The 18,383-nt window shown below is 39.8% G+C and overlaps 1 protein-coding gene across 2 annotated transcripts in view; it reads left to right on the top strand.

The window, feature by feature from the left end:
* The first annotated feature begins 407 nt into the window (after positions 1-407).
* The window catches only part of SLCO2A1 (solute carrier organic anion transporter family member 2A1), a 155,350-nt gene continuing 137,374 nt past the window's right edge, over positions 408-18,383 (top strand). The window contains exon 1 of one of the 2 annotated variants that reach the window (XM_074214806.1): positions 408-926. In XM_074214806.1, the coding sequence (XP_074070907.1) occupies positions 843-926 (84 nt within the window). In that variant the 5' untranslated portion in view covers positions 408-842. The remainder of the gene's footprint in view (positions 927-18,383) is intronic. The other variant, XM_074214804.1, reaches the window with a different exon arrangement.

The raw sequence follows: 18,383 nt of genomic DNA, 5'->3' as shown, positions 1-18,383 counted from the left end.
TAACTCCGGAACTTTACAAATTCAGGTTTGCTGCAAGTGAAAACAAGCAGAGACGAAAGAAAGCAAGGAAATCTCTGTAAATCTCGGCTGGGGAGGGGTGAGGGCTCATTCTTCCCTGCCCCATTCCCTGTCTCTTTTTCCTCTTACCAATTTGACACTTTTGAATGAAAACATTTTTTTTAAATCATCCAAGAAGGTCTTTATAACCAAACATTGCAGCGCTCCCTCTCCTGACTTATTCTTCCCACAAAGTGAGGTGTTTATAGTTCCCCCACCCCGCGGAAAACCCAGCTCGGGAGCCCCGATTTCTCTGCTCCTTGGGACCTGGTGTGACCGTGGGTTAGAGCAAAGGGACAGAAACTGAATCACACCTGCTTGGGAGTGGGAGGGGCGTGTGCGTCACCCAGGATGGGTGCCGAATAGATTCTCTGCGTCGTTAAAGTTCCTTTTATACACAATGAGAAAGAGGGAGGAGGAAAAGTTTCATCATCAGCCTCGGAGTTCTGACTTATAAAAACTTTCACCTCCTCACTCACTCGCTCACTCACTCATCCACTCAGCCACCCCCCCCCCCACTGGGGCCATCCGCTCCCTGTCCCACACTTGGACAGCCCCCGGACCTCCTGGCCAGCCGGGGAGAGCCGCTGGGCTCCTGGCCCCTTCCTCCCCTAGCCCCACTCCGAGCGGAGATGACTCTGCGCTCCTCCCCGGACCCACAAGCCCACTGAGTTTGGGGAGAGTGGACCAGCAGCTGGAGGAGAGAAGGTAGGGGGGATAGGAGGGGGCCTCGTCCGCCCGCCAGCTCTGTCCGAGCACTTTTCCCCTAGTCCTGAAGCCTGAGGATGGATCTCCTACCTGAGCAAAGCAAACGTCGGGACTGGAACCCTCTCACCAGGTGTCATCGGGTCATCTTTGGCAACATAAAGGTGAGGGCGCTATCTTTCCTGGCTTAGCTCCCCGAGCAAGTCCCGGCATCCAGGGACAGTTAGCTTGCCCGGAGCTCCTTTCAAAAATGTCATTGCTCTCCTGGTAAAGAATCCAAAGCTCTATCTTTTTGGCCAACAGCTGCCGGGCGAGTGGCTGGGAGGCCCTTGTTGTGGAGGCCCGCCACACTTGGCAGTGAAGAGATTTGATTATTTGTTTGTTAAATTGGAATCCAAGGGTATTCGAGTATTTTCACCTTGTTGTGGAAACTCACGTGTATTTCTTTGGGAGCAGCAATTGGAGGGAAAGTAATGTTGGTACAGGGGTTCTGCGGGGTTCGAATCCCACCTCTGTTTCTTGGAAACTAGAATGTCTTTCAGTTGCTAATTTAACTGTATAATGAGAAGATTGGACGATGGGACCTATGGAACCTATGATCCCATGAAAACGAAGGATAGCAGTTCATGCTGTGTCCCCAGGGCAGAGACTAAATAAAAAGGTCACTTTTTCACTAGTACAATTAGTAATGAATTGCTAATAGTAATTTCATTCTTGAAAATATTTGGAAACTTCCCTCCTTTATTTGCAGGAGGTGAGAAGCTACTGTGTGGAACCTAGACTTAGCCCGAGATAACATGGATATGTTAGTTTTGCTGAACTGTCTTTCCTTCCTTCCTTTCTTCTTTCTTTTCTTAAAACAAAGCACAGCCCCCCTGAGGTGGGGAAGGGAGAGGGGGATACATTTGGAAAGGAAAGTTGTTTAAAAACAAAAGCTATCAATTTATTTTTTTCTTTTTAAAAGAAAAATAAATTTGAAATTGCCTGTGAGATTTCCAAACATTTTGAGGAATGTATTAAAGAACTTCCAATTATTAATGCTCATTCTTAGTTGGAAGAGGGTTAAAAACTTTTTTGAGGGGTGGCTAGAGCAGGAGTACCTGAGTTCAAATCCGACCTCAGCCACTTAATAATTACCTAGCTGTGTGGCCCTGGGCAAGCCACTTAATCCCATTTACCTGCAAAAATCTTTTTTAAAAAAACCCTTTTTTGAAGTCTCTTGAGACTATATCTCTTCATAGTTGACACAGGGGTTCATTCTCATACATCCTTTGCTTATCTCTTTCATGGGGAAGTGTTCTTCCCCACTAACTTCCTACCTTCCCAGTCCTCCTGTTGTCAGTTTCCATTGTTGAGAATTTCCTCTTATCAGATTGTGACTTGGTATAGGACACACTTTAACTTTTTCTTGGAACATTTAGAATTCAGTCACAATAGAAAAAAAAACCCGCTGTTCAGAAATTTAGAATGTTGGGAAAAAGTTTTGCAGGTGTTTCTATCTTGAAGATAAAGATAGGTTAATGATGAGGTGTCTTATTAGGGATTGTGTAGTCATTTTTCCAAGACTACCTTTCACTAATCTTCTGCCAGTTTTTGCTTTTCAGAGAAAAGATGGCAAATAGGCACAGGTATTAGGCTCTTACAATATGACAGATACTGTTATAGACACTCATGCTACAAAGATAAAAATAAAAACAAATCCCTGTCCTAAACCAATCAACCTACTGGAAGGGATGTAAATTCCATAGACAATTAAGCATATATGTAGATGATAAGAACATAAAATATATACAAAGTGATTGGGCAGCAGGGAAAAGTGACCCTAACAGAGGCTGGGATCAGCAAAGGCCTCAGATAGGTGGGAACACTGCAGTTGAACTTTCAAGGTCTATAAGGGTTCCAAGAAGAAGGAGAAAAGCTTTTTACTTGTTGCAGGGGATGAGAATAAGATAGAATTATTTTTACAGTTGGGAAAATGCAAGCACAAAGAAGGGATTCCATTCTTTAATAAGGTTAAAAATAGTCCTATAGAAAGAGAGTCAGAACTAGAATCCAGCTCATGTACCACAGGACTTTGATCTAAAAATTTAGCATACTCCTTAAATAGAAACTAAGCTGTCCTTCTGGAGAACAGAATGAGGATGAAGATTCAGATTATTCTTCATGTATACATTAGAAAGATTATGAAAAACACACTGAATTTCACTGGACAAAACAATTACCCTACTTTAGGAGGAAAAAGAGATTACACAAGGGCAGATGAGATTTTAATTTTACTAATGGTCAGAAAAAGATCCTGGGGTCATAGAGAATCATGTTCCAAACTATTGAACAGAAAATACAATAAAACTATTGAAACAAATATGATTGGGGATACAGTGCATAAAAATGATGAAAGGAAGCATGGAACAACTCTGAGTTAATCCTTCAACTTTATTCAGGACTGGTCAGACCTGTACAAGCACACTGTGCCTAGTTTCCTGGCTCCACAATTTAAATGGGATTTGGAAAGGGTTCAGAAGAGATCATTAGAAATGCTAAGATTTTAAAATTAGAGGGGATTACATATCTTGACAGAGAGAAAGTTAAAGTGTGAATTTGTAAGAGGTGAGTATATTTACTTTATTTTTTGCTGTCGAGAGAGGGCAGTGGGAATTTCTTAAACTGAAGTAGGATAGATTTTGATTAGATATTGAATATAGAAAACTTCCTTGGGTGGAAAGGTTTTTAAACTCTGAAAAAGAAAATTTCTATTCCCTAGGAAAGTATGACCCTGGGTAAGTTGTTTTCACATCCATAAAATGATCTGGAGAAGGAAATGACAAACTATTGTAGTAATCTTGCCAAGAAAACCTCAAATAGGATCAGGCATGACTGAAAGGCATGAACACCAATGTATTCATCATGTTTTCTTTGTGGGACAGTTAGATGGCATAGAGGATAGACACTGGGCCTGAAGTCAGGAAGACTCATCTTTCTGAGCTCAAATCTCACTTCAGAAACTAGCCGTGTGATCCTATGTAAACCTCACTTTGCCTCAGCTTCCTCATTCTTAAAATGAGCCGGAGAAGGGAACAGCAAATCATTCCAATTTCTTTACCAAGAAAATCCCAAATGGGGTCATGAAGAGTGGGACATGCCTGAAATGACTCAACAACAATAAAAAATCACACTAGAATATTTACGGAGCAGGAGCCCCTTTCATTGAATGTCATAGAATTAAGTAAGACCTCATTGGCTTTGTGATCCACTTGCTTCATTTTGCCTATGAGGACCCTGAGGCTCAGAAAGTTTGAGTGATTTTATCAAAGTCAACCAGGTAGTAAACATCAACATTGGAATTTGAACTCAGGCCCTGGCATTCCAGAGACCAGTTTTTGAATAACCAGCTATATTAAAGTAGGATAGCCATTGTAAAGTTCCTTTTGACTCACGTTCTGAGATTCTGTTTTTCCTAGCCTTCAAGTTTATGGAGAGAGGAGACCATAGGGCATTTGATGTAAACTTAGGCTCCAAGCTCAACTCCTGGACTGAGAATTTGAAAACCTAGGGTCCTGGGAGAAGCACTTTTTCCACTTGGCACCTCCCAAAACTAGGTCCCAATTCTATTGTTTGTTCTAGACCCCAATTCTATTGTTTGCCCTATATGGGATGGAGATTATTTTGGGAAGAAGTGCTCATGGATTATCCCTTTAGGATTCCCATTCCCCCCTCTCCCAATCAACCTAAAATAACCATTCAGATTAAATTTGCTCAACAGATGAATAGGACCAATTCGATTTCTGCATCCCCCTCCCCTTTTTTGCCTTCTCCCCTCCCTCCTTGTACACAAACAAACCATGCTATTACTACTCCCCCAGTAGGAGGATATCCCTTTCATCTGCAATTCCATCCATTCTGGACCATAAAAGGAGAAGGTCAGATTGTATAATCTCTCAGATCTCTGTGTCTAACACAAAAGGATTCGGAGCTAATATGGCATTCAAAGTCATTGAGTCCAACACTTTCCTTTTACAGATGAGGAAAATGAGGTAGAGTTTAAATGAATTGTCCAGGATCACAGAGCTATTAAGTATTTGAAGAATGATTAGGCCATATGACTTCTTGACCCTGGGTCCACTATATCCTCCTGCCTCTGAATTTGATGCCTCGCCTATGTTGGAAAGGGGGAATAATAACTCGTGGGAATATTCATGAAAATGTTCCCCAATGGCTGAACAAGTTATGGTATTTGAATGAGATGTAGTACTATTGTATTGTAAGAAATCATGAGCAGGCAGACATTAGAAAAACCTGGAGAGATTTGTATGAACTGATGCTTAGTGATGATACAGAACCTGGAGGACATTTTACACCTTAGCAGCAACACTGTGAGATGATTAGCTATGAAGGATACAGCTCCTCTCAGCAGTCAATGGCAACTCTAATAGTTTTCTCCACACCCAGAGGGAAAAAACTATGGAGTCTGAATTTGGAGCACAGCATATTTGTTCACATTTTAAAATTTCCTTTATGATTTTTCTTTTTTTCCTCCCTTAGTTCTAATTCTTCTTTCATAATGGAAATATGTTAAACGGAATTGTACATGTCCAACCTATATCAGGTTGTTCAATGCCATAGGGAGGGGGCAGGGAATAGAGGGTGGTAGAAAAATGTGGAACTCAAAAACTGTCAAAAGGATGAATGCTGGGGGCAGCTAGGTGGCGCAGTGGATAGAGCACCAGCCCTAGAGTCAGGAGTACTTGAGTTCAAATCCGGCCTCAGACACAATAATTGTCTAGCTGTGTGGCTTTGGGCAAGCCACTTAACCCCATTGCCTTGCAAAAAAAAAAGGATGAATGCTGAAAATTATCTGTTCACAAAATTAGACAAAATAAAATATTTTTTAAAAAGTCTTAGATAAACCAGAGGAAAAAAGAAAATACTCCCCAAGTCTGCCAGCCACTTAACAATACAGAGTGAACATCTTTATTATTGACCTTAGCAGAGGTCAAAATAAGAGAAAAGACTGTGCAAGATCAAAATAGATAATGTATATAAAGTGCTTCACAAATAAAGTACAAATGTTGACTATGACACTAACCTTCCAGCTGTCCCTCTCACATCAGTCACTAATAATGATGACTGACATTTACAGATCACTTTGCAACATCTGATTTAATCTGGTAGTTGTTTGTTTTTTTTTTTATGAGGTTTTTGCAAGGCAAATGGGGTTAAGTGGCTTGCCCAAGGCCACACAGCTAGGTAATTATTAAGTGTCTGAGACTGGATTTGAACCTAGGTACTCCTGACTCCAAGGAGTGCTTTATCCACTATGCCACCTAGCCGCCCCAATCTGGTAGTTGTTAATAATAATCTTACTTTGCAGATTAAAAAACTGAGGCAGATCAGCCTGCCAGCTCCTCTCTTCAGTTGCTCCATATGAGATGATGGCCCTTTCTGGCTTCTGGCTGCCATCACTGCTGCCCTCCTTCCTTCCTTCCCTCTCTTCTTCAACATCCTGATTATTAAGCATCAGACCTCTATTGAGCTCTATTGACCTTATTGACCTTAGTAGAGGTCAAAATAAGAGCAAAGACTGTGTAGGATCAAAATAGATAATGTATATAAATTTCTGGTTCCAAGCCCCACTCCTGAACTGTATAACTTGCTGTATAACTCCTATCTTTGGTATCACAAGGTCTTGCATAAATTAGAGCCATTAAGTCTTTCAAAATTGTACTTCTCTATAATGTTGCCATTATATAAATTATTCTCCTTCTGCTCATTTTTCTCTCTATATCAGTCCATTAGGGCCTTTCCACTTTTTTCTGAAACTGGGCATTTTGTCATTTCTCATGAAACAATAATAGTCCATTATATTAATACACCACAATTTGTTTATCTATTCCCCAATAGGAGGATATCCCCTTCATTTCCAAATTTTTTAAATACTATGAAAAGAGTTTCTATAAATACTTTTGTTCATAGGAGTCTTTTTCCTTTTTCTCTAATTTCCTTGGGGGTATAGTCAGCTAGTAGTAGGGTGGATCAAGAGCTTTGAAGTCAGGAAGATTCATCTTCCTTAGTTCAAATCTGTCCTAAGACACTTACTAGCTGAGTAACCCTGAGCAAGTCACTTTACCCTGTTTTGACCCAGTTTCCTCATCTGAAAAATGACTTGGTGAAGGAAATGGCAAATCCTCTAGTATTTCTGCCAAGAAAAACCATATATGGAATCAGGTACAATTGAAAATAGACATAGTAAAATGGTACAACTGGGGTCAAAGAGTATGTACAATTTAGTAACACTGGGAACATAATTCCAAATTGTTTTCCAGAATGACTAACCCAATTCATATCTGTACCAACAGTCCACTGGTATACTTGTTTAGTAAGAAGGTTTCTATAACAATTGTGTTCATAAAAATTTTTGTATTATTCTTATGATGCTACTACCATTATAATTCCAGAGTGAGATCTCTATTGTGGTCTACATTCCACTGTTGATTTGTAGTTTAACCTGAGATAAGCATTCCATCTCTACTTAAATTTTCCTCTTCCATGATAAAGGTATATTTTGGCAGATGTAATATCCTTCTTACTATGTAATATAGATTGGTTTTTCCTTCCAGATGTATTGATACTATCCCTGAGAATTAATTGACTCAGGGACCCAAGATTTAAATCAATGTTTTATCTTGAATGAATATCCTTGGAATTCTGTCTGGCAATTTCTTGGTCAGGAAAATAAATTCTAATCCTGGCTCTCAACTTGAAAGTCAACTGAATTCTTGAGGAGGCATTTTTTACAGAATTTCCATTAGAATGGGCTTAACTATATATGCTATCTTCCTTCACAAATGATGCCAGTGGGAAGGCATGGTGGGGAGATAGAATATTATAATGATTAAGGAAAAGGAAGCAGGTCAATGTGCTTAGATTGGAAACTTTAGAGAGGAGAGTAAAGAATCAGTGGAAATTTAGGAAGGGGTTATGCTGTGAAAGACGTTAAATGTAAAACAGAAAACTTTATATTTCAGGTGTAATAGGATACCATTAAATTTTATTGATTTGGTTGGAGTAACATGTTTACACTTACATTTTTGTAAAATCACTTTGGCAGCTGAAACAAGAATGAGACTAGAGGTAGGTTAAATACTTCCTTGATTATTATAATAGTCTAGCTCAGAGGTGTCAAACTCATGACAAGTGCTTCCCAAATCAGATTAATATATAACTGGGAAATGTTGAATATTTCCCAATAAATAATGTAAATAAATAAATAAATAAATAAATAAATAAATAAATAAATGAAAATACAAGACAAAACAGATGATGTTAACTTATGGATTTCTAAATCAGAGTCAGGAAGACCCATCTTCCTGAGTTCAAATGTGGTCTCAGACACTTGGTTGGTTGCTGTCTTTCATGCTCAAAGAGGACCAAAATGACATTACTATGTCAGGGTCAAGGTACAGTGTGTCTGATTGTGCTTGATCAGACCAATATGAAAGACTCCACCATAGTTTCAGCACAAATGGTCCATATAAACATTTGGAGTGGAGATGTCTCTAAATCTGTGAAGTTTGTTTCTTTTGAACTACTGCAATGAATTCTGCTTTGCCTGTAGAACATGGCTCCTTCTTTGATAGAGGAATGCCATGCTGGGCCATCTTATGCCAACTTCTCCCATGTCTCAGAATCAATTCCCAGGTCCTTGCAAATAACTTAATCTTCTTTGCCTCAGTTTTCTCATCTAAGAAATGATCTGGAGAAGGAATGGCAAACCACTCCAGTGTTTTTGCCAAGAAGACCCCAACTGGAGTCATGAAGAGTAGGACATGACTGAAACAACTAAATTAAAAGTGAATATGTGGCTCCCAGGGATCTGTTTATATTTGAGTTTGATAACTACTGGTCTAGGAGGGAGGTGATGGGACTTGATGGCTATGGAAGTAAAGAGAATGAATATGAAGAAGATTATATGAAATAGACCATAATATATGCATTAAAAGGATATGAAGATAGAAAAATAGATAAAGCTTTTTACTAGGTGCTTGATATGCATCTAGCATGACACTGTACTAATACAGGCAGCTTGTAACACAGTGGATAGAGTACTGGACCTGGAGTCAGGAAGACCTGAGTTCAAATCCAGCCTTAGATGCTCACTACAAGTATGATCCTGGACAAGTCGCTAAGCTTCTGTTTTCTCAACTATAAAATTGGAATAGGAACAGGATATTGGAATAGCTCACAGGACTATGGTGAGAATCCCATGAAATATTTTTTAAAAAGTTTGGCATACACAAACATATGCAATATAAAGACTTATTCCCTTCTTTTTCTCTTCCCCTAAGCACATAGAATAAAAATATAAGCAAGCGAGATAATCCCTACCCTCAAGAAGCTTATATTATAATTGGGTAATAAAACACATAAAGGAGAACTGAAGTCTAACACAAAAGTATCTCATGATATAGAGATGGCCTAGTTGTGGAGGGAGGCTGTGTTCCCAGAAAGGCAAAGGACCAAGGGGAGAAGTCCAGGGTTGTAGTGGAGGAAGGTGAGGGCAATGACTAGCTTCTGGCTGAGACGTACTCTTCATATACTGAAGAGGAAATGCAATACAGCTGCTTCTGATTTTCCATTTTCCTTTGACAGGATTTGTTGGTAACATCCAGAAATCAGAGATCTCATAGGGGGAGGGGCTGTCATCCATACAGCTTTGATTCAGAGGTGATTGGAAGGGAAGAATAAACCAATACCAGGAGGATCCAACTCACTCAAGAATTATGAGTATGGGCTTTTACAATCTATCCGATTTGTCTTGGGTTCTTCCCATGGTTCATTTCTTCTTTGCCAAGGATGTTAGTCACCTTGTGCCTTTTGGATGATGAAAAAAGTAACGCCATACTCCTTCAGCTTGCATGTGTATAGTAGCTACTCAATAAATACTTGGTTGAATGACTGAATGATCAGTGATGATCTTCTATTTGGCTGGGGTGGGACTTTCATATGAAAAAGTATTTTCATATTAACTACAAGTGAAGTAGGCCTTCTGAATCATTCCTTGAGTAAGTGCATGTGTATGGGGGAGTGTTTATGGACCACTAGAATCTAGCAGAGACAGACTGGTTTACTCTGTTGCAAATCTACAACAGTCAACTCTTATGGAACACTATAGTCAAGGACAAACAACACAAAAGGAACCCAGAATTTGAGGAAGCTCACAGGATATATGGGCCCAGTCAGGAAAATAAATTCTAATCCTGGCTCTTACTTGCAAGTCTCCTGAGGAGGCAGGATGGTCTGTCCTTGACCTTCCTAAAACCTTAATACACTAGTAATGAATCTATCTGCTTTCCATTTTCTCACTCTGTTTCACTCATATAAACTTCCAAAGTTGAAGCAATTAGGATTGCTTATCTTGGAATACAGAAGATTGAATATAGGAAGGGCCAGAGAAGATGGTAACAAGTTGTGTTCTCTCTTTTTGGACAATGTAACAAGAGAATCTGTGTAAACTGCATTGTTATCTGGGATAAACTTCCAGAAAACAAAAGCTGTACAACACTCAGACTACCAAAGAAAATTATGGACTCTACTTCTCTAGGAAGAAGGTAGATGTTTATTTGTTTGAGAAAGAGATGATTCTACCCAGAGGCAGGAAAATGCGCCAAACAACCACTGGGAGTTTCTTCTAAGTTTGGATTGTCTAATTCAATTATAATAGAAGGTTATATTTCAAAATCTCCTTAGAGTTTTCCTTGAAATTACTTAGTTACTTAGGATTGTTTCCTTTTCTTAGATGAAGAAAACCATGGGATGTGGTGGGGTGGTAGAGAATTGAAAATATTATGAATGCTGCCACATAGCTAGTAAATGGTAAGCCTGGGATTAGAATCTTCTGACCTGTCCTCTTCTGGTTCACTACTACTGGAGAGGCTTGCATAGTTCAATGCCATTACAGGGTTATCTAAGATGGACAGGTCATAGTTAAAAAGAGTTCTGATAAAAAGTGATCCACTGGAGAAAGATATGGCAAACGACTCCAGAATCTTTGCCACAAAACCTCCATGGATAATATCAAAATGATAAAAGAGATGAGATCACAAGATGAGCCCCTCAAATATGTTTTTTCTCTCAACACATTCAACTTTGATCAATGCACAGCATGGAAACAAATGTAAAGATTATTACATTGCCTTCTATGGGGAGAGAGGGAGGATGGAAGGGAGGGTGGAGGGAAAAGTACAAAATTCAAAATCTTACCAAAAAATTATAGGTAGAAGCTACTATTGTATATAATTGGAAAACAAATAAAATATTTATAAAATAAAAAAAAGATGAGCCCCTCAAGTCAAAAGGTGTCTGATTCAAGTAGCTCCAGAGCTCATGAAGCATCTGGGTCAAAGCCTAAAGGAAGCCTAGCTGCAGATGTGTTTAGTTGACTAAAGGAGAAGCAAATGGCAGAGAAAGAGGTAGATAGCTAGTGTCATGGAAACAATGCACTTGAACGAGGACAGAATTGGAGAGTTAGTAAGAGGATAAAAGGAACTAATGTTCATGGGATCATGAACAGTTGAATATGACTGAATGACTGAACAACAGACTCAAAGCAACTGCTAAGTACAAAATTTTAGAGCTCCTTAGTAGATAAGTTGTCTAACAAAAAATGATCAGCTTGCAACCAAAAATCCCTAAATAAATATGGTCAGAAGGACACCAAAGATAGTGTATTAGAAGTCACTTTGGAATCTCTTCTAGTTTTGAAATAAGTAGATATAGGTTCTATCAGATTGATTAATGTGACAGAAAAGGAAAACAATTCCTGGATGGGATATAGGAAAACTGGGACGCATGCATTGTTAGTGGAGTTGTCAATTGATCCAACCATTCTGGAGAGCAATTTGGAACTATGCTCAAAGGGCAACCAAGCCATATATAGTTTGATCCAGCAATACAATACCACTAGTAGGTCTGTATCCCAAAGAGATAGCAAAATAGGGAAAAATAACTGCATGTGCAAAAGTATTCATAGTAGCCTTTCTTGCAGTGGCAAAATATTGGAAAATGAGGGGATGACCATCAGTTTGGGAATAATTGAACAAGTTATGATATATAATTGTGTTGGAATACTGTTGTAATTATAAGATATGATGGGGGCAGTTACGTGGCACAGTGGATAGAGCACCAGTTCTGGAGTCAAGAGTACCTGAGTTCAAATCCAGCCTCAGACACTTAAGAATTACGTAACTGTGTGGCCTTGGGCAAGCCACTTAACCCCATTGCCTTGCAAAAACTAAAAACAAACAAAAAAAAGATATGATGAGCAGGATGCTTTCAGAAAAACCTGGGAAGACTTATATGAACTGATGTAAAGTAAGGTAAGCAAAGAACCAGAAAATTGTTTACAATAACAGCAATATTATATGATGATCAACTATGAATGACTTATCTTTTCTCAGAAATACAGTGATCAAAGACAATGCCAAAGGATATATTTTTATGATGAAAAATGCCATCTACCTCTAGAGAAAGAATTGATGGAGTCTAAATGCAGATCAAAGTATACTTGTTAAATTTTAGTTTCTGGGTTTTTTTTGGTCTGCTCTCTTTTGCAACATGACTGATATAGAAATATGCTTTGGATGTCTGCATATGTATAATCTATATCAAATTTCTTGTCAAGAAGAGAGGGGAGGGGTGGCTAGGTGGCGTACTGGATAAAGCACCAGCCTTGGAGTCAGGAGTACCTGGGTTCAAATCCGGTCTCAGACACTTAATAATTACCTAGCCGTGTGGCCTTGGGCAAGCCACTTAACCCCATTTTCCTTGCAAAAACTAAAAAAAAAAAAAGAAGAAGAAGAAGAAGAGAGGGGAAAGATTTTGAAATTCCAAATCTTAAAAAAAAATGAATGCTAAAAAATTACTTTTTCATGTAATTGAGAATTAAAAAAAGAAGAAAGACTCCAATCTTAGGCCCACTACTTAATTGCTTCTGTGGAGCCTTGCTAATATCCCCTAAAATCTTTGGATCTCTGGCTCTTTGTCTGGAAAAAATAGTGAGATTGAACTAAGTGGTTTTTCTAACTCTGAATCCTAAAATCAGGTTCATTAAGGTCTTAAGCTTGGATCTGTACCTTGCTAGGAGAGAATAAAGAGGTTTGGTCATAGTTTCCCCACTTCCCACTACCTCAATGTAAGTGAAGCTTTTATCTCTGATGCATACTGATATTTGGGAAGCATTAAATGTATCCTAAATGCCTGGAAGGAGAAGAATAGAGGAGATGGAATCTTTGGAACTTTTTTAGATAAGGATTCTGGGATTCTATAAATGAGTTGAACGAAAATACTTTAGAGTTAAATGGCATGGAGTTATTTACAGAACTGTCTGGAGGCTCCTTTTATTATATAGTGATGAAGAATACTTGTAAGGAAGAATAAGAATTGGGAGAGAGGAAGAGAAGGAGAAAGGGAAGCAGGAAGGACAGAAGGAAGGAAGGAACGAAGGGAGGGAGGGAGGCAGAGAGGGAGTAGAGAGGTAGAGAGGGAAGGTATATGTGAGGGAGAGGGGAGAAAGGAAGGAAGGAAAGAAGGAAATGGGAGGGAAGGAAGAAGGGAAAGAAGTGGATATATGGAAACTTTTTTAAAGGGTATTTTTAAAATTTAAGTTCCTTGAGGGCAAATACTGGGTCTTATTTATCTTTTATATATCCCTCTGTACATGGTAGGGGCTCAATAAATATTTAACGAATGAAATTAAATGCATTTTTGATGTTGAATAAATGTTTATCTTGGTTTATGGGATTCAAATAATAATAAGTTGATACCACTGTCTACCTCTGTCAAATATGGAACTGCCTACTTGGTAATATGAGATTGATTCTCCTCTTACAGAAAAAAATGTCTTTACTAACTTTCTGATGGTGTTGAAAGTATTCAGGTTATTGAATTTAACCTTTGCAGTAAGATAGTTTTCCCCAGACTCAGCTCTGGAGGACCTGGATGTTCTAGGTTATGGGAAAAGGAATCCTATGGGAGAATATTGATGCTAGCCATTTGCCCTTTCTAACATATTAAATTTCTTTGAAATCAAAGAAATGTGTGGGTTAAAATGAAGATGGGATGATTTTATGGCAAGAGCAAGGAATTATTATTGTTGGACAGCTTGGATGTTCCTTCAGTATAATTAGGTTGTTGACATAAATTGAGAAGGCCCTCAACAAGTCAGGTAGACCTAATTATGGGGAATTTTGGAGTATAGAATGTGGATGATAATTACCCAAGGTAATTGCACCCAAGGGTGCATATGGTTAGGCCATGATCTACATCATTGAATGAAATATTTCTATCATGGGATCACAGAGATCTTTGAATATTTGAATCTTTTAAGTATGAAAAGCAAAATTGCATTAAAACACTTATGGCTGACATTTTTCAAAGTATGAAATGGGTTTAATTTCCTCTTTTTTGGTCCCTAATTTTCCCTAGTTCCTTTTACTCTAAAGACATTAAATACCACTAGACTTACCAATGCCACCCCACCCTCACCCCCACTGCAGTATTTGTGGGTTCTGTCAATCCTTGAAATGTTCCATGACCAGATAAGTTTTTAGAAATGTTGGAGTAAGGTAAGGAAATCTCTGGTGAAATAATTCTGGAAGGATTACATTCAACCACATTCAAATCTTAGGTCAGAATTAGTTTGGCAGATGAGGTGGGCCCTGAAGAATTGGAATTTTATTCATTGTGACTGAGGAGAGTGAGTAGAGGGGTCAGGAAATGTCTAGAATATGGGCACTCTGCCTTTTAAGGACATCAAAATGGGAGAATCAGGGAAACCAGAATACTATATGAAGGCATTAATCATCTTGGAGAGGGGGGTTGCCAAGGGGAAGATTTGTTGTTGTTGAGTTGTTTCAGTCATGTCTGACTCTTCATGACCCCATTTGGGGTATTCTTGGTAATGATGCTCCTATGGTTTGCCATTTCCTTCTCTAGATCATTTTATAGATGAGAAAACAGGTAAACAGTGATAAGTGACTTGCCCAAGGTCTCTGAGTTAGTAATTGTCTTAAGTTAGATTTTAACTCAGGTTCTCCTGACTCCATACTTTCCACTGTACCATTCATTTAGCTGTGCTCAAAGAGAAGGTAGAAGCACAGAGAGTGATTCTGGAGATGGACTTTTTTTTTTTACTAGTTTCCTTGATACTTCTCTTTTGTTGGGTTCCTTTTTCTTTAAACTAAAAAAAAAAAAAATAGAACTTAATTTAGATTTGAGTTTTGACAACCAGATACAATGTTGTGGAAAGAATCACTCTAGGCTCATGGCTCATATTGCGGTCAGGATCTTATTTTAAAAAAAAAATGTAGAGGGCGGAACCAAGATGGTGACATGAAGGGATGGAGTCTTAGGAGCTCTCTGATAAAACTCATAAACTAAGGACTCTAATTAAACTTTCGAGAGACAGAACCCACAAAAGGGACCCAGTGAGGCAGTTCTCCTACTCAAGGTAACCTGAAAAGGGCAGAAAGGCTCTGCTCTCTGGGGTCGGAGGGGCAGCCAGCCAGAGGGGTGGCCCGCCAGAGCGAAAGAACTTCAGCCTCCTGGAGACAGCCCCAGGGCACTAGGAGCCACGGCTCACAGCAGCGGGAGAGTCTCCTGAGCTGCACCCTGGGGAGCACCGGGCACAAAGTGGGGGAACAGCGGGGGACCTCTGCCAGAGCAAGCACATGGAGCCCAGCCCTCAGGGCACACAGCAAGCAGCTTGGTCTTTCCACAGGCTAGACCCGGAAACAGAAGCAGGTGGAGCAGGAGGGTAAGCAGGAGCCCCCAGGGCATGAGCCCATTGAGCTGAGGGAGGGGAGTGAAGAGAGAGAGACTGCCGAGTTCTGTCCTCTGCCCCTGGAACAGGACTCTGGGGCTCTGACCACATTCAGATCCTGATAGCAGTCTAGGCCCCCCCATACAACAGCAGGCCCCCCACACCTTGGCCCCGTGGCAGAGGGGGGGCGCTTATGGTCATTCACAGACCAGGAGGGAGGACAGAACCTCACACACTGAGACCCTTGTGGCAGTGTCCCAAAAGCTCAGGCTTAGGCTGGGAAAATGAACAAGCAAAGAAATAAGAGGAAGACCATTGAGAAATATTTTGCAAATGAGCCCAAGAAGGATCAAAATACTCAGTCTGAAGATGAGGAAGCACAAGCTCCTGCATCTGAAGACTCCAAGAAAAACAGAAATTGGGCTCAGGCTATGACAGAGCTCAAAAAAGACTTTGAAAATCAAATGAGGGAGTTGGAAGAAAAAGTGGGAAAAGAAAAGAGAGAGATTCAGGAAAAACATGAAAATGAAGTCAGCAGCTTAGTCAAGGAAATCCAAAAAAATGCTGAAGAAAATAGCATGCTAAAAACCAGCTTAGGTCAAATGGACAAAACAGTTCAAAAAGTTATTGAGGAGAAGAATGCTTTAAAAAGCAAAATTGGCCAGATGGAAAAAGAGATAAGAAAACTCTCTGAGGAGAACAAATCCTTCAGACAAAGAATAGAATTCAGGGAGATTGATGAATTTACCAGAAATCAGGAATCAATACTTCAAAACCAAAAAAATGAAAAATTAGAAGAAAATGTGAAATATCTCATTGAAAAAACAACTGATATGGAAAACAGACTTAGGAAAGATAATTTGAAAATTATTGGAATACCTGAAAGTCATGATCAGGAAAAGAGCCTTGACATCATTTTCAAAGAATTACTACAGGAAAATTGCCCTGCTATTCTAGAAGCAGAGGGCAAAATAGAAATGGAGAGAATCCACTGATCCCCCCGAGAAAGAGATCCCAAAAAACCAACCCCCAGGAATATTATAGCCAAGTTCCAGAACTCTCAAGTCAAAGAGAAAATATTACAAGCAGCCAGAAGTTCACATCCACAGTTCAAATATCGTGGAGCTGCAGTCAGGATCACACAGGACTTAGCAGCAACTACAGTGGAAGCTCATAGGGCTTGGAATACAATATACCGGAAGGCAAAAGAGCTTAGAATGCAGCCAAGAATGAACTACCCAGCAAGGCTGAATGTCCTCTTCCAGGGAAAAAGATGGACTTTCAATGAACCAGGGGAATTTCAAAGGTTCCTCTTGGAATGGCCAGAGCTGAACAGAAGGTTTGATCTTCAGATACAGGACTCAGGTGAAGCATAGAGATTGGAGGAGAGGGGGGAAATATGAGGGACTTAATGAGGATGAACTGAATGTATAGAAAAATGATACTGATAATATTCATATGAACCATCTCAGTTAATAGAGCAGGTAGAGGGAGATTTTATAGTTGAAGCACAGGAGAAAGCTGAATTGGAAGATAAAATATGGTGTAAAAATGGAGTCAATAGGAAAAAAAGGGAAGTGGAATGGGAGAGGGAAAAAGGAGAGGGGGAATAGTCCAAGATATTTCATGTAATAAGATTTTTTTTATTACAATGAGCTATTGCAATGATATGGAAGTGGGGAGGCAAGGGGGAATGAGGGAACCTTTGCTCTCATCAGAGATGGCTAGGAGAGGAAACAGCAAATATACTCAATGGGGTATAGACAACTGGAGTGAGAAGGAGCAGGGAGCAGGGGGAAGGGGTGGGGAAGTGAATAAAGGAGAAGAGGATGGGCCATGGGAGGAGAGTGGTCAGATATAACACATTCTCTTTTTTACTTCTTGCAAGGGGCTGGGATTGGATGGCCTGCCCAGGACCACAGGGCCAGGTGGATTCTGGGCCAAAGGGTGGTTTTGGGGCTCAGGGCTTCTTGGCCCCAGGACCAGGGATCTGTCTGCTGAGCCACTCAGTGACCCTACAGCAGAGTCATAGTGAAAGGAGAGAGAAAATATAGTACATGGTAGTGGAGAAATAAGAAAGGAGGGAGTTGCGATCAGCAATGGAAACATTGGAGAAATATGGAAGCAACTTTTGTGATGGACTTATCATAAAGAATGTGATCCATCCGTGACAGAGTTGTTGGTGTTGGAACAAAGACTGAAGCACATTTTTTGTTATGATTATTTGGGGAGGGTGCAGGGCAAGTGGGGCTGGGTGGCCTGCCTGGGGCCACATAGCAGGGTGATCTTTGGGTGTCTGGGGCTGGATTCGGACCCAGGTGCTCCTGGCTCAAGGGCCAATGTTCTGTCCACTACCCAGCCACCCCTACTATTATTACTATTTTATTTTATTTTGGGTCTTTTTTTTCCTTCTTTTTGGTTTTTGCAGGGCAGTGGGGATTGGTTGGCTTGCATGTCACACGGCTGGGTGACTATTAGGTTTATGAGGTTGGATATGGGCTCGGGTGCTCGTGGCTCCAGGGCTGGTGCTTCGTCCATTGCGCCACCTGGCCATACCTACAATTATTACTATTATTTTTTTAATTTTAATTTTTTTTCTCTCCCCTTTACTTTTTCAACCAAGCAAGTCTATCTATATTCATGGTGGGAGGGGTATTTTGTTTACTTGTAAACAAGTATATTTTATTAATGTAAAAAAAAATTTGTACAAAATGAGAATAAAAAATAAATTAAAAAAAATAATGTATATGTTTACAGGAGCATCGTTTCCAATATAGATTGCTAGACTTCAAACAGGAGGACTTAT

The sequence above is a fragment of the Macrotis lagotis genome, chromosome 1, assembly GCF_037893015.1.
Source record: "Macrotis lagotis isolate mMagLag1 chromosome 1, bilby.v1.9.chrom.fasta, whole genome shotgun sequence".
Lineage (NCBI taxonomy): Eukaryota > Metazoa > Chordata > Mammalia > Peramelemorphia > Peramelidae > Macrotis > Macrotis lagotis.
This window is presented reverse-complemented; position numbering and strand designations above follow the sequence as displayed.